The sequence below is a fragment of the Culex pipiens genome, chromosome 2 (assembly GCF_016801865.2).
Source record: "Culex pipiens pallens isolate TS chromosome 2, TS_CPP_V2, whole genome shotgun sequence".
NCBI lineage: Eukaryota > Metazoa > Arthropoda > Insecta > Diptera > Culicidae > Culex > Culex pipiens.
Window position 1 is genome coordinate 185,553,424 of NC_068938.1, and position 15,000 is coordinate 185,568,423.

Genomic DNA, 15,000 nt, shown 5'->3' on the forward strand with positions numbered 1-15,000 from the left:
GAAAATTGACACAGTGAAAATTTGTGAAGAAATTGATTGCGTTTTGAAAGCTCTTTTCATGTAATTTTACATCAATTTATGTGCAAAAAATGCAATTTCAAGTGATGTAATTTTGCACACTTTTTATGGTAAAATTACATACTCTCAACGGAATTCGCCATCGGTAAACGCCCTCTTTTTTCTGCTTGCGACTAAGCCATAATTCACCGGGGGGGAATATTTTTACACACTCACCTTAAGGAGCGGGTAAAAGCACACACGCGACTTTGCGGGTTTAACGTGGTTCGTCGAAAACATACATCCAATCCATCATTCCGGGGCATCTCTCGGCTTCTCCGATAGTTGGTAGGTTCGGCCAAGCCCTTAACTTTTTAGCGAAGGACCGGCTCCGGTTGTGGTCGCGCAATAAAAAATAATTGTTCAACTATAAATTAAAATCCCATTGCTATCGATAAAGCATATTTCCAAGGGAAGAGGCAAGGAGAGAGGAGCATCTTTGCTTAATCTTATGATGAAAAAGAAGCTGGGACTGAACGCTGTAAGGTTGGGGGTAATAAAATGATATCCTAATGGGGTAATTTGGCAATTTTTTGAACTAAATTAAGTTAATCATAATAACTTTTTAAGTCACTTTTAATCACATTAAACAAACCCCTTTCGTTGAACCACTAATATCCCAACTTCGTTCTGCAAGATCTTGCCGTTCAAGTACCATTAAAAATTACTCGATGAGGTATAGCTCTCGAAGCTCAAACAAGGAATTGCCAATAATGCGAAAATTTAGCGCGATCATAAAACATTTATTTCAATTAAAAACGCCCATCCACCCACCCACTGCTTGTTTGATGGCGGTTTGGATTTCAACTATGAGCGCGGTTTGTTGTAGATTGAGGGAAGTAACTTGTTGGTGAGGTAAGACGAAGCAGGAAGGGGAATTTAGTTAAGTTAAGCCCAAGTCGTTAGATGTGAACGAACATGGCATTAGAGATGGGAGATTAAGGTTTTATAGAAGTGTTATAAGTAGGGTTAGTGAAATTTCACGATTTCGCGGACAGCGTGAAATCCATGAAATTTGGCTTTTTCCGTGAAATCCCGTGAAATTTTATGTTTCTGTGAAACTGTAACGATTTTTCTCAAAATGATTTATCAAACTCAAATAAGAGTAAAATTAATCTTATGAAATGCTGTCGAATTAAGCGAGTGAATACCCTTGTTTAATTACAAACATACACCCAGAACTGGACATCGGCATACGAGAGGATAAAGAGCACGATTCGGTAGTAAAATGGTACTGTGTGCGGACTGAGAGGATAAATCCCGAAAATACCGAGAGTACTTTACTCATGGGTTCATCTTCAAAAAAAGTTCATCTATCAAAAAAAAAGTACCGTCACCGAGACTCGAACCCAAGACCTTCGGCATATTGAACCGTGCCTTTGCTGTATAGGCCACCATGGTTCGGTGACTAAATGGCGGTCATTTGTCCATATAAGCCACTCAATAGGATGAACTGTTCCAATGAACGAATGAACACGCGAGAGGACTATGCTCACGCAAAATAGCGCTTTCCTCACGTTTTTTTTTCGTGAGGACTATCCTCTCGTTCTTTAACTTTGGGTGTAGGGTTAGTGATTTTTGACGATTTCGTGGACGGCGTGAATTCGTGAAATTTATCAATTTTCGCAAATTTTTTTTTTCAAAATAGCGACATAATAAATATTTCATCCATACAGACAACTTAAGTAATTTTTTTAGTTTACAATTAAAAAGCTTGATATGAACCATTTGAAGAATTGCTCAAATTTTTCAGTTTTTTTAGAAACTAACTAAGTTTAGTAATATTTTCATTTGCTGTAATAAAAATTTAACTGCTGTTTTATTTTAAAGGTATAGTTTCATAAGAAATTAAAAGAATCAGGCTTTGTTTTATTCAAATTAAAATGAAGGGTATTTTTTATCTTTGAAATCAACTTTAAAAAATAAGATTTATCTGAGACGATATTTGATTATTTGGGGGATGATTCCCGTGAAAGTTAAACAATACTACTTTTTTTTGTTTTCATTTTGAATAAAAATTTCGATTTCGTTACAAATGTATAAATTTTGCTTATTTTTTTTTAATTTAAATTTGGAATAGGGTGATGAAAACCTTTAATTTTATTAATTTTTTTAAATACAAATTATTCAACCCATTTTGGCTGGACAAGAATAAATTGAAGCAAATCAGCGAAAACTTTTTAGCTATATTAGTCGAATATTAAAAAAACAGTTCAATAAATGAGAATACGCATGCCCTACACTTTGTTTCAAAATATATATTATATATAGAGCCCACCCATAAACCAGGTGGAATCTTTTTGGAAAATTAGGAGATGTTTTTTTTTGTGTCAGGTTCAAAATTATTGAAATTGTTTTTAGTTTATTTAAATAATATATAATGAAGCATAAAAAGCAGTTTCTGTGATTTAAACATAAGATTTTCAGAGTTATTTTAACATTTTTCACGTTCCGCGAAATTTGCGTGAAATTTGGTGTTTTGAAATTGAGGTCCCCGTGAAATTTGCAATTTTCGAGCGTGAAAAATCACTAAGCCTAGTTATAAGGATGATTTATGGGTAGTTGGTTAAATTTATGGGCAAATGAAGTCGTTACATGATAAAAGTGGGATTACGGCTGTCATTGTGACGTACTTTCTGCTGTCAAAACTGATCAAATTTACCTAGAGAAAGAAGTCACAGTAGATTTGAAAAATACATGACTTAAATGCTCGTCAATCCCCGTACGGATCCGCCCTTGGGCGTCATCGCTACGTCAATCCAAGAGTCAACACATGGTCGTAACTTTAAAACAATTGCTGAACCTCCCCACAGGCCGAGAGGGGTTGAAATGTGCCACCATTTACAAGATGCAAATTGAATTGATTGCATCTCACCTGTCACCTGCCTTCGCCATCAGCATTAGGAGATAGATATTCAAATGACAATATGCCATGCCACGTAAATTTGTATGGAAATTCGAGCCGTGAAAAATGAGCTCACCTGTCAAGCGACAGGATGTTTGGAGAGCGCGTGCTGATTAGGTGGCCTCACCTTTGCAATAAAGTAGACATTCTAATGAGCGCCCCCTCGGGAGGGGATACAGGTGAAATTAAATTAGTGTAAATTGCTTAATCAGGTAGAGCAAGTGGAATAAATTTGCAATACCAACTCCAATGAAAACTGAGTCTATCAAATACATCAATTTACAACTGATAATCTCAGTTTAAAAAAAAATGTCCTCTCAAGTTACCCTCATCATCTTGAGTCCAAACAAGCATGATATAAACCATTTCATTCATCGAAAGACGAGCCCAACCGATCGAACGTCCGGAGCCCATAAATCATGCAGTTGTGTCATACGGTATGGGCTTTGAATTTATCTTGAATTGTGGTGCACCACCGAAAAGCGGCGTCGTCGATCGATCCAAGTGAGCCGTCTCGTGCAGGATGGGATCGATATGGCATCAACCGGCTATGAGCAGGATGAATAAGTTGTCAGTGACGCTGATGAATTTGACAAGATCTGAATGGTTTCAGTGTCTTGATTGATCAAATTTACACTGTGAATTGCAACTGATTACAGGGATAATCAGAACTTCCACTAAAAACCAATAAAATTTAAAAAAAAAACTTACATGTTCAAAAAAGCCATTTATCATACTTCGATTTTTTACCGAATTCGGTAGTTGAAAAATCGGTAAAATTTAGATCGGTAACCATCTGTCAAAATGAACAAAATTTTACCGAATTTCGATTGCACATGAACAATAATGAATTTCAATTGAGATTTTGCAGCGCGACTGTGTTTCAAATGTAGGTGGCGCTAAAGTGATGTTTCTTGCCAAATAGCGTATTCCTTTCTGCTGGTTTGAAGAACAAAATTGCTTATTTCTCATGATTCCCTGCATCAATTCTAATTAAACTGGTTGCAAAAGACGAGAAAATTGTTTTGCTTTAAAATAATGAACATCAATTTTGAAGCGTGCATAAAAATGTGAACTTTTTCTTTAAAAAACATGTTTTGGATAACAAAAAAAATTGTTCCTTCGTATATATCAATGAAATAAACAGTTATATAAATGATAACTGTGACTTTCTTGCCAAATAGTCCAAATTACTATCTTTTCTAAATTTACAGTTTTCTCATAGAAAAATCAAACAAATATTGGAAAGTTGTACACCAAATTGTGGGAAATATTTTTTCTCATCCGAATCTGACATAAGTTTTATAAAAATATTGATTATGAAGGTAAAAACACATTTTTTCACGTTTACGCTATTTGTTTATAGGTGGCGACATGTGCCTTTTAGCATTGCTGCAAATTGGCGTTCAAGAGCCAAACGACATGCGACACCTAATGTTGAGTAGCAGAACAGAGCGAAGAATGTCGATTGAAATTTCCGCCCTTTGAGGTTATGTATGCGAATTCTGTTTTGTTAAATTCCAGCGTCCAAAACAACTTTTGAGCAAAAATTCGAGCTGATACTTTGTTAACTTTTGATGCTCTATCATTTTGAACAATATTTTTTTTACAAAATTATTTTTTTTTCCTATTTTTTTTATTGCGTTAATTTATAGAGGGCAAAAAGGTTACACTCGTACTACTTGAATTTTTTCTCAAAAGTTGTTCTAAGAGCTGTAAATTCAATTTTAAGTTTGCATTCCTATGTAACCGAACAGCGAAAATTTGAATCGTCATTCTTCGATGCTTTGCGCCATCTGTAAGAATTTTTGAGCTTTTGATCGCGAGTCCTCTATACCAAATTTCGGTAAGTTTTTACCGAATTCGTTAGTTTGCAATTTATCGAACTGTTCAGCAGTTGAAAATTCGGTAAACATTACCGAATTCGGTAAAAAATCTATGTTTGATACTATAGTATCATTGGTTACTGAATACAAGTCTTTAACAAATATAAGAGTTTATTGTTTTGGTCTTTTTGGTAAATTTCAGAAAAAAACATACAAAATTACTACAAAGTTTTGACAAACTTCACCAACTTCTATTTATTTTCATGTTTTGATATGTTTTATGGATTATAATTTTATAAAATATGTTTCGAATACACATAGAATTGAAAACGAGATCATTAACATGATAGTAAAATGTTTTTAAAGTGAAAACAAATCCTTAACATACCAAACAGACCAACATTTTGTCTAATTTTAAATTTAAACTGTTTTCATAGAGAATGTTGGAGGAGGCTTCTTTTCTCTAATTTTTATTTTTAATAAAATGAAAGGTATCCTAACATTGGTAACTTTTAAACAGTAATTTTTGCTTTGCAAGTACAAAACCAACGGTGGTTAAAATGTCCAAATGGCCTAATTGAAATATGAAATGATCTTTTCGTAAAGTTTTGCGAAATTTTAGTCTTAGCAATGCTGAAGTTTAGACTTTGCTAACGTAATTTTTTGCCTTTTCCCTTATGTTCTTTTTTTTATTTTTTTTTTTTTTGCAAAAAATCTGAAGCCGAAAAACATATTTTTTTAATATTTTTTTTATGAAAAAATGTATAATCCGATATAAATATGTGAATAAAATGTTAAAAATTGTATTGTTTATCAAAAGGATATGAGTTCCAAGGTTGTTAACGATAAAATGTTCAAGGCTCGATAAGGACAACGATAGTTCTATCGTTATAGTCGGGACGATAACGATAATCTATCGTTAGCACTATTTAGATAGTTCTAATTCTATCGTCGATAATGGACGGTAACTTACTTTTAGAATTTTTTTAACATCGACTTAATTCATCCATATCATGTTAAATTTTCAATGTTTTTACCAAGAATTATTTTTTTCATTATAAAGTAAGCTTCAAAGTATAAATACTCAAAATTGTTCACAAAATACCTATTTTTTCTAAGGTACACATTTTTTAGAAATTACAATATGGGTATCAAACGAAGAGTAATTTTGTATGCTTTTTTTTCTCTTTTATTGTTTTTTTTTTATAAATTCAAAATAAATCACACCATACAGTTTTTTTTCGAAAATACCAAAGTTTTCTAAAAATGCAATATGGGTATCAAACGATGCCAAATTTGTTATGCCTTTTTACATTGTTAAAGGTTTTTCTTATAAATATCAAAATTTTCACAAAATATCGTATTTTTTCGAAAATACTAAAATTTTCAGAATTTGCAATATGGGTATCAAACGAATTGAAATTGTGTATGGCTTTTAATTTTTTTATAGTTTTTTTTTTTATGTCAAATTTATATGAAGCATAAAAAATCAAATGTTTGGAGCATAAGGTGAAAGAGCATACAAAATTTCGCTTCGTTTGATACCCATATTGCAAATTTTGAAAATTTTAGTTTTTTTTAAATACGGTATATTGTGAAAATGTTAGTACCTTATAACTAAATAATGAAAATTTAGTACCTTCGATAAAAAAACATTTTCTATAAATATATTCTTAGTGAAAGCAATAAAAAAGTTAACAAAGTATGGTTGATTTATTTCATTAAATTTATTCTGGGGGTTCCTTGGCCGAAATAATAAGACTCGGTGGGTCAAATAATGCTAATTTCCATCGATTTTCGCAAAAAGCACACTTTTTAAAAACTCATTGAGGTTTTGCAGCGCGCCTGTATTTTAAATGTAGGTGGCGCCAAAATGAATCATCCAAATCCGGCATAAGTTTTATAAAAATGTTGATTATGAAGGAAAAAACACATTTTTTCAAAAAATCATCGGTTTACGCTATTTGTTCATAGGTGGCGACATGTGTCTTTAAGCTTTGCTGCAAATTCTCTATTGGCATTCATAAGCTAAACGACATGCGACATCTAGTGTTGAGTAGCAGAACAGAGTGAAGGATGTCGATTGAAATTTTTGCCCATTCGCGATCAAAAGCTCGAAAATTCCGACAGATGGCGCAAAGCATCGAAGAATGACGATTCAAATTTTCGCTGTTCGGTTACATAGGAATGCAAACTTAAAATTGAATTTACAGCTCTTAGAACAACTTTTGAAAAAAAATTCAAGTAGTACGATTGTTAACTTTTTGCCCTCTATAAATTAACGCAATACAAAAAAATCTGAAAATTTTTTTTTTGAAAAAACTATTTTTTTTAAATGATAGAGCATCAAAAGTTAACAAAGTATCAGCTCGAGTTTTTGCTCAAAAGTTGTTTTGAACGCTGGAATTTAACAAAACAGAATTCGCATACATAACCTCAAAGGACGGAAATTTCAATCGACATTCTTCGCTCTGTTCTGCTACTTAACACTAGATGTCGCATGTCGTTCAGCTTATGAATGCCAATTGAGGTTATGTATGCGAATTCTGTTTTGTCAAATTCCAGCGTTGAAAACAACTTTTGAGCAAAAATTCGAGCTGATGCTTTGTTAACTTTTGATGCTCTATCATTTTGAACAATATTATTTTTTCAAAATATTTTTTTTCCAATTTTTTTTTATTGCGTTAATTTATAGAGGGCAAAAAGTTAACAATCGTACTACTTGAATTTTTTCTCAAAATGTGTTCTAAGAGCTGTAAATTCAATTTTATGTTTGCATTCCTATGTAACCGAACAGCGAAAATTGCCGTTCAAGAGCCAAACGACATGCGACACCTAGTGTTGAGTAGCAGAACAGAGCGAAGAATGTCGATTGAAATTTCCGCCCTTTGAGGTTATGTATGCGAATTCTGTTTTGTTAAATTCCAGCGTTCAAAACAACTTTTGAGCAAAAATTTGAGCTGATACTTTGTTAACTTTTGATGCTCTATCATTTTAAACAATATTATTTTTTCAAAATATTTTTTTTTTCAATTTTTTTTATTGCGTTAATTTTTAGAGGATTTTCTCTTGCCAGAGCTAAAACACTGCGAAGTTAGGAGCAAACAAAAGGCGCTGAAAACATTTATAAATTATGTAAATTTCATTCTAGACTCTAAAAGCTCGCTATCAATTACCGCACTTGATTTCCACTTAGATTGTAATGTATTAAATGATGCTGTAACTCAAAAGTCTGAATAAACGTTTTTACAAAAAAAAAGAGGGCAAAGAGTTAACAATCGTACTACTTGATTTTTTTCTCAAAAGTTGTTCTATGAGCTGTAAATTCAATTTTAAGTTTGCATTCCTATGTAACCGAACAGCAAAAATTTGAATCGTCATTCTTCGATGCTTTGCGCCATCTGTCGGAATTTTTGAGCTTTTGATTTCGAATTCTTCGATGCTTTGCGCCATCTGTCGGAATTTTTGAGCTTTTGATCGCGAATTGGCGTTCAAGAGCCAAACGACATGCGACACCTAGTGTTGAGTAGCAGAACAGAGCGAATAATGTCGATTGAAATTTCCGCCCTTTGAGGTTATGTATGCAAATTCTGTTTTGTTAAATTCCAGCGTTCAAAACAACTTTTGAGCAAAAATTTGAGCTGATACTTTGTTAACTTTTGATGCTCTATCATTTCAAACAATATTTTTTTTTCAAAATTATTTTTTTTCCAATTTTTTTTTTATTGCGTTAATTTATAGAGGGCAAAAAGTTAACAATCGTACTACTTGAATTTTTTCTCAAAAGTTTTTCTATGAGCTGTGAATTTAATTTTAAGTTTGCATTCCTATGTAACCGAACAGCGAAAATTTGAATCGTCATTCTTCGATGCTTTGCGCCATCTGTCGGAATTTTTGAGCTTTTAATCGCGAATAGCTTGGCGCCATTTCAACCGATTTGACTTGACGCAAATGAAATGAATTTGATTGAGCTTTTGGAAAAAAAATCGTCGAAAATTTCAAAAATCTTGCCTTATCTTTGAAAAAATGAATGAAAGCTATATTTGAAAATATTTTTATTGGATTCCTGGAAATGGAAATAGAATGGGATTAACAGGATTCCAAGATACAGTTTTTTGAAAAGTAAAAGAAAATGATGAAAACGGGAAAAAATCTACTTTTTTCACTAAAATTGCGAGAACTTTAAAATTTTGAGCTAAATTCACAGTGTACAGTTGTAAAAATCCCTCTCAACTGACTTGAGCGACAACAAACGACGCTTTACAGCATGTCGTCCAATCTATTCGTCACCATCACCACCAAGAGGCACGGCAAGGCCATATCTTCATAATTTAATCAACCACCATCAGCCCGACCCGGGCAAAGAGCCTTTCAAACATGTATGTTTTCAAGTCATAACTCACCTTGCACCACCATTGCAGCCTCTAGCTTGAGGTTTGTCTAATGGCCTGCTTGGATGATGATCCGAGCGACGCGCGGTTCGGTACCTGACACGTGAATAAATTATATTTGTTATTATTGTCGTCCTCGCGATGTGAGGAAGATGCGGCCAAGCCCCCGCGGACTTTCCCAAACAAAATATGAAAAAAAACCCTTGTAAAAGTGTCAAACTTCAAGCCAGCCCAGTCACCGTCGATCAATCAACTTTCTTCAGATGATGCACTTTTGTTCGTAAAATTTGATTCAATGTTTTTCTTTCAACTTTTATTTTTCAGACCCCCAGCTGAGCTGCGACTTCCGGCGTACGGCCATGGTGCTGGTGCTGAATGGCGTCCTGCAGGACGAGTGCCCCATGGACACACACTCGCTGTTTGTGCAGCATCCGGTTTACCGGGAAACGGCCACACAGTTCCTGTCGATTCCGACGAAAACGGTGAGAAGTTTTTTTGATCAATTGTGGGAAATTTGATTTTTAATGGCGAATTGATTCTTGTTAACAGGTCGGTGCTCCAGGACTTTTGTACGTTTGTCAGCGGGAACTGGCCGCGGTGGCACCACACGACAAAAATGTCAACATTATCGGGTCAGACGACGCGACCACGTGCGTGATTGTGGTGGTGCGGCATTCAGGTAAGAATTGAGCTTTAAAATTGTCTAAATTGCTCTGGATAGTATCATTAACAATTTTATTATTGTTTTATTTTTTTTTTTTCTTCAAAATGTCTTTGAAGCAAATAAGAAAAAATATTTTAAGTCATTTAACTTACAAACAACTAATTTCTTCTCTTGAAGATTTTCTCAAAATAACGTTTAATATTCATTAAATTCTATTTCTCTAATTAAATGTTAAAGTACTCACCTTCAATATTCAATATATCTTCAATATATGTTGGATTGATCTTTGATTTAAAAAAGAGTAAATTAACACACTTTTTCCGGTCAGCCTCGTGTAGGCTACAATCTACAAAATCGCGAAACCAAACGAGAATATCCAAAATGGATTGGATTTCATTAAATTTTAACAATGTTTTGGATTTGATCTGGGATCAACTCTGTTTCTAACTAATATTTCCTAGTTTGAATGTCAACATAATTATGCATTCTTATGTTATATTCTGAATAATGTTTTTACAAACCGTGTTTAAAATTAAAAACTAATAGATTAAGTTTATATCAATAAATATGAAAACACCCAAAAATCACTAGAAATTCATGAAAAAAATTCCTAAATCCTAGGAAACAAATAATGATTGTAGGATGTAAAACAGGTGCAAATCTAGCCGTTAAAAACAAAAACCAAGCATGAAAAATAAATATAAAATTACTTAAAATAAAAGGTACAACATAACACAAAAGAAGTAACATGTATCTTAGCACAAAAGTTCCTCAATATTTTTAAAGCGGTAAATATAAAGGAGAAAAAAAAATCGTATAAAATAAAATTATTATTAAGCTAATGTAAAATAAAATATTTAAAAGTGGGGCTTCTTTACTAAAAATCCTAAAACCTATGCTGCCCATGCTCGCATAAATGTCCCATATGCAAAAACAGCAAGCTGAGAAAAATGCATTTGAAGTTTGTCCCATACATAAGGCTACGTGTTATGTTTTCGCGAAAAAACTAGATTTCCTCCTGATTTATAAAACAAAGTACTGGATGTTATAAGCTCTTTTGAAAGAGCACACGATTTTGAGCCAAACTACATCAAAAACTTGAAATCGTTGAAAATGCATATGGGACATTTATGCGATCAGGGGCAGTATATTTCCTTTGATTTTTTCAAAGAAAAACATATTTTATAATTCTTTTAAAATTTCATATAAATGTAATTGTTCAATTTTTCAGCATTTGAGAAATTTATAGCAAAAGCCTTTTTTTTTTAATTTGGATAAAATCATGCAAAAACATTAAATATTATTCAATATATTAGTGAGTCCATCCCGGGAATTCCCGGGAAAAAAAATCCCGGGATTTTTGCAAAATCGGGAATTTCCGAATCCCAGGATTTTTTTATAATTGGTCCCGGGAATTTCCGAGATTGGAAAAAATGAAATTTTGGCCCATAAATATATTTTTTTGTACAAATATATAAATAGTTGAACACATAATAATGGATAAGAATTTACAATTTGTATGCGGCATATATCAGCAATAACTTGGCTTATTAGTGAAAATTATTAAATTTGAGTTTACAGTTTCACAAAATTCCTAGTGCTTTAAATATTTTTTATTTATGTTTCTATATTTTTAAAAGACTGGTTATTACACGGAGAAAAATGAGTTCTCAAAATCGTGAACAAGCGTTCATGAAATTCGGAACCACGAACAAAGTGTTCAAATTTCATGGTACGTTTTTCAAAATCGTACCATGGAATTTGAACACTTTGTTCGTGGTTCCGAATTTCATGAACGCTTGTTCACGATTTTGGGAACTCATTTTTCTCCGTGTACATTTATGAATATTAGTAATTTAAAAAAATGGAAAAATATATTAAACTATTCAGACATTAGTCCCGGTTTTCCCCAGTTAGCCGAAGCAGAATAGAAAACAAAAAAAATATTTTTGATTTGTTGTAAGAGGTTACATACATGTAGAAAAACCAAAAAAAAATATTACAGAAAATGTATTAAATCTACTTGAAAGATGATCACTCCTGAAAGTTTCATGAAGATATTTCATTTTTAAACTGAGTAAGAGACGATTTAAGCACAAAATTTTGCGAACATTCAAACTTTGTGAACATTTTTTTCTCAAGATAGGATGGACCAAATTGGCTGAAATTGACTCACAAGACCTCCCATGTGCATGACGATGCCCGATTTTTGAATTTTGCATATTTGAAAAATGCAAGAATTACAAGCTCTCTAGCTTTTATATAAAAAAAAATAAAAATATTTTTATCTTATTTAAAAATATTTTTTTTAATATTGGCCTTCGTCAGGCACACGAAACCATTTTAACGAGTGTTCACCAACATTAAGAGCCGATTTGGTCAAAGCAGTGTTGAGATATCGTGGCACCCATTTTTTAAAATTACCAACTCCAAATTGTTTTATATCGGCAATGGTACAACCAAATGTTTTCAAATTTCAAATGTCTTGAAAATAGATTTAAAAAAGTTTAAATGTGTTCTCATACCAACTTCTGACATTAATGCCAATTTGCATTTATGTAACCCCTTAAGCTATTTAAAAGCTGTCGTCTATGTTAAGATTGAAGTGTAGATTATCACCAATTAATATAATTGAGCTGATTGTATGAATAAAGCTTGAAAACATAACAAATATAATGAAATTATAGATTTTATGACTGTTTTAAATAAAAATCCCGGGATTTCAAATATATTTTTCCCGTTTCCCGGGAAATTCAAAACCCGGGAAAATTGGACGCCCTACGTCTTTAAATTACAAAAAATTTGATACCCAAACATCTATAGGTCATCGCTAAAATTTTCAAGTTATCGCAGTTTTAGTGAAATAAGTTGATTTTTTGTCAATTTCGTCATTTTTCCGTATTTGCGCTTGGCGCGTCGAAAAACTCAGTTTTTATTTTCAAAAAATCATATCTCCAAAACGTACGGTTTGACATCACCAATTTTTTAACATGTTATGTGAAATTTTCCGAGAAATCCGATAAAAATATTTTCAGACATAGGCTCTTTGGTCCAGACACGGTCAAAACGCCATTATAAGTTTTCATGCAACTTTTTGAAATGGTAAGCTAGATTTTTGAAACTTCTTACCATTTTCCCAAAAAGCCAAACTCATCATCTTTCTTTTGCGTCTAAGACAGCTAAAATCGGATGAAATGGCGCGGAGATATGATTTTTCGAAAAAAGAGGTTTTTGCGAAAAATGACGAAAATTGCCATTTTTCAGACCATCCTAGCACGGCGTAGGTCACCCTAATGGCCAAACAAAAAAATACGGGTCTAATTTTTTTTCGGTTTAGGCTCTTTTCAAATGGAATTGCTGAATAGTCGTATTTATGGATAAAAACGATAACTGCTCAAAAACCAAGTTTTGCAACGAGTTGCTTGGAACATTTTTATGATTCCGAAAAAGCTTTAAAAAAATTATGTCAAATATCGATTTGTTAGGTAAATTCAACGAAAAATATTGCATTTAGATACCAGTGCCGAAAAATTAAATTAAAGCTTATCAGTGTTGGTATTGAAAGGTATGAATTTATCATTCTGTTATTTTTGGTACAGAAAAGTAGGCCGTTTTGTCGCTCAGAAATGACAGGAAAAGTATGAAGTCTCACAACGGAATTGCAAAATAGTAGTATTTTTGGAAATTCCGCTATGAAACTGTCAACTTTTCCTGTCCTTCTGGAGAAACGAAATGGCCTACTTTTCCCTACCAAAAATAACAGAATGGAAAATTAACACATTTCAATAACAGAACTAAAAAGTTCTGCACTGAAGCACTGAAATGGATGCTGAAAAGTTGAATTTTACAACTCTAGTATCGAAAAGTAACATTTTTCAATATTTGTTTTTGTTTTAAACGATGAATTTGCTTAACACATGGATGATAGACATAAATTCCATTCAAAATGTGGTTTTCGTAGTTGCAAAAAATGTTGTAAGCAACTCGTTGCAAAACATATTTTTTTCAGCACTCGTCGTATTTATCAAACTCGGTGAACCTCGTTTTACGGCTCGTGCTGAATAAAACTGCTTTTTGCAACATGTTGCATAAACTACTATTTTACTAACAAGTGTAGAAAAGTTTTTTGGCTTTCTCAGCCAACAAACCGTTTGAACTTTGTATATTTGACTAAGAAAGCCAAAAGATCATCAAATTATATGTGCTTAGTCATTTTGTTTTGGCTTTCAACATGCCAAAATGCACGCTATTGAAACATGTATTCTGTTGAAATGAGAAATCAAAATCAATAGCCGAAACATTATTTTCAAAATATCCTATTATTTTCTTTACAATTTGTTTCGGAAATTTAAATATTTGAGAACATGAAATTGTGTTTGTTTTCTTATTTTTAAGTGTGAATCAATACATTAATGTGTAAAGTTAATAATTAACTAAAACAAACCGATTTCTCCCAATACAGGTTCCGGTGCGGTGGCCCTTGCCCACCTGGACGGAAATGGCACCGACGAGGCCGTGTCCACGATGGTTGCCCGCGTTCAGGAACTCGCCTTCGGCTATCCGGAGGGACGCATCGAGCTGCAGTTGATCGGTGGCTTCAAGGACACCCAGGGTTACGCGGAGGACCTTTTTAGCAACATTATGCGTGAGTATTTGTCTTAAGGTCATGTTATGATTCTTCCCTTAGGTGAAATTCGTTTCAATTAGTATGATAAATTTAATTTCATCTGTCATCTAAGTGCCAAATATTTTAATTTAATATCAAATTGATAATTTATCACCTTTCTTCCCACAATCACCAAAGGGGTTCACTACAAACTCCTATCCCAAAATAAAAACCTCAAAATTTGCAACCCGATAATACTGTGTCGTTTCCTTTCTTGCTGGAAGCTCACTGACCACCACCTCTTCCCCCACTTCACATATTCGATACCATCACAGATTGAGCAATCTTTTTCCCTAGATTTGGCCAAAATCATCCTCGAGTATGAGGGCTCCACCCCCCACTCGAAGAGACTAATGGTGGTTATCTAATCCTTTCTCATCAATTTGGATTAATTTTACCCCTTCTTCGGTGTGAGCATGTATCTGCCGGCCAAAAGGATGTTGATCATTAAATTTTGACCACACGGCAGCAACTGACCAGCAATGTGGACC

General features: G+C 33.2%; 2 protein-coding genes across 2 annotated transcripts in view; one reads left to right on the plus strand and one right to left on the minus strand.

Annotated features, from left to right (window-relative positions):
* The window catches only part of LOC120415444 (protein N-terminal asparagine amidohydrolase), a 120,046-nt gene that overhangs the window by 38,081 nt on the left and 66,965 nt on the right, over positions 1-15,000 (minus strand). The gene's annotated exons all lie outside the window — the stretch shown is intronic.
* LOC128092930 (protein N-terminal asparagine amidohydrolase-like) lies at positions 9,479-14,520 on the plus strand. Its single transcript, XM_052708135.1, has 3 exons — positions 9,479-9,661; positions 9,729-9,858; positions 14,306-14,520. Exons 1-3 carry the CDS (start codon positions 9,539-9,541, stop codon positions 14,503-14,505), a joined length of 453 nt encoding a protein of 150 aa, XP_052564095.1. The 5' UTR covers positions 9,479-9,538; the 3' UTR covers positions 14,506-14,520.

What these genes read in the sequence shown, in the direction of transcription:
- LOC128092930 (XM_052708135.1), top strand. Translation starts at nt 9,539, where the DNA reads ATGGTGCTGGTGCTGAATGGCGTCCTGCAGGACGAGTGCCCCATGGAC. An exon ending in TGTCGATTCCGACGAAAACG is followed by an intron (nt 9,662 to 9,728) that starts GTGAGAAGTTTT and finishes TCTTGTTAACAG; the next exon opens with GTCGGTGCTCCAGGACTTTT. An exon ending in TGTGGTGGTGCGGCATTCAG is followed by an intron (nt 9,859 to 14,305) that starts GTAAGAATTGAG and finishes CTCCCAATACAG; the next exon opens with GTTCCGGTGCGGTGGCCCTT.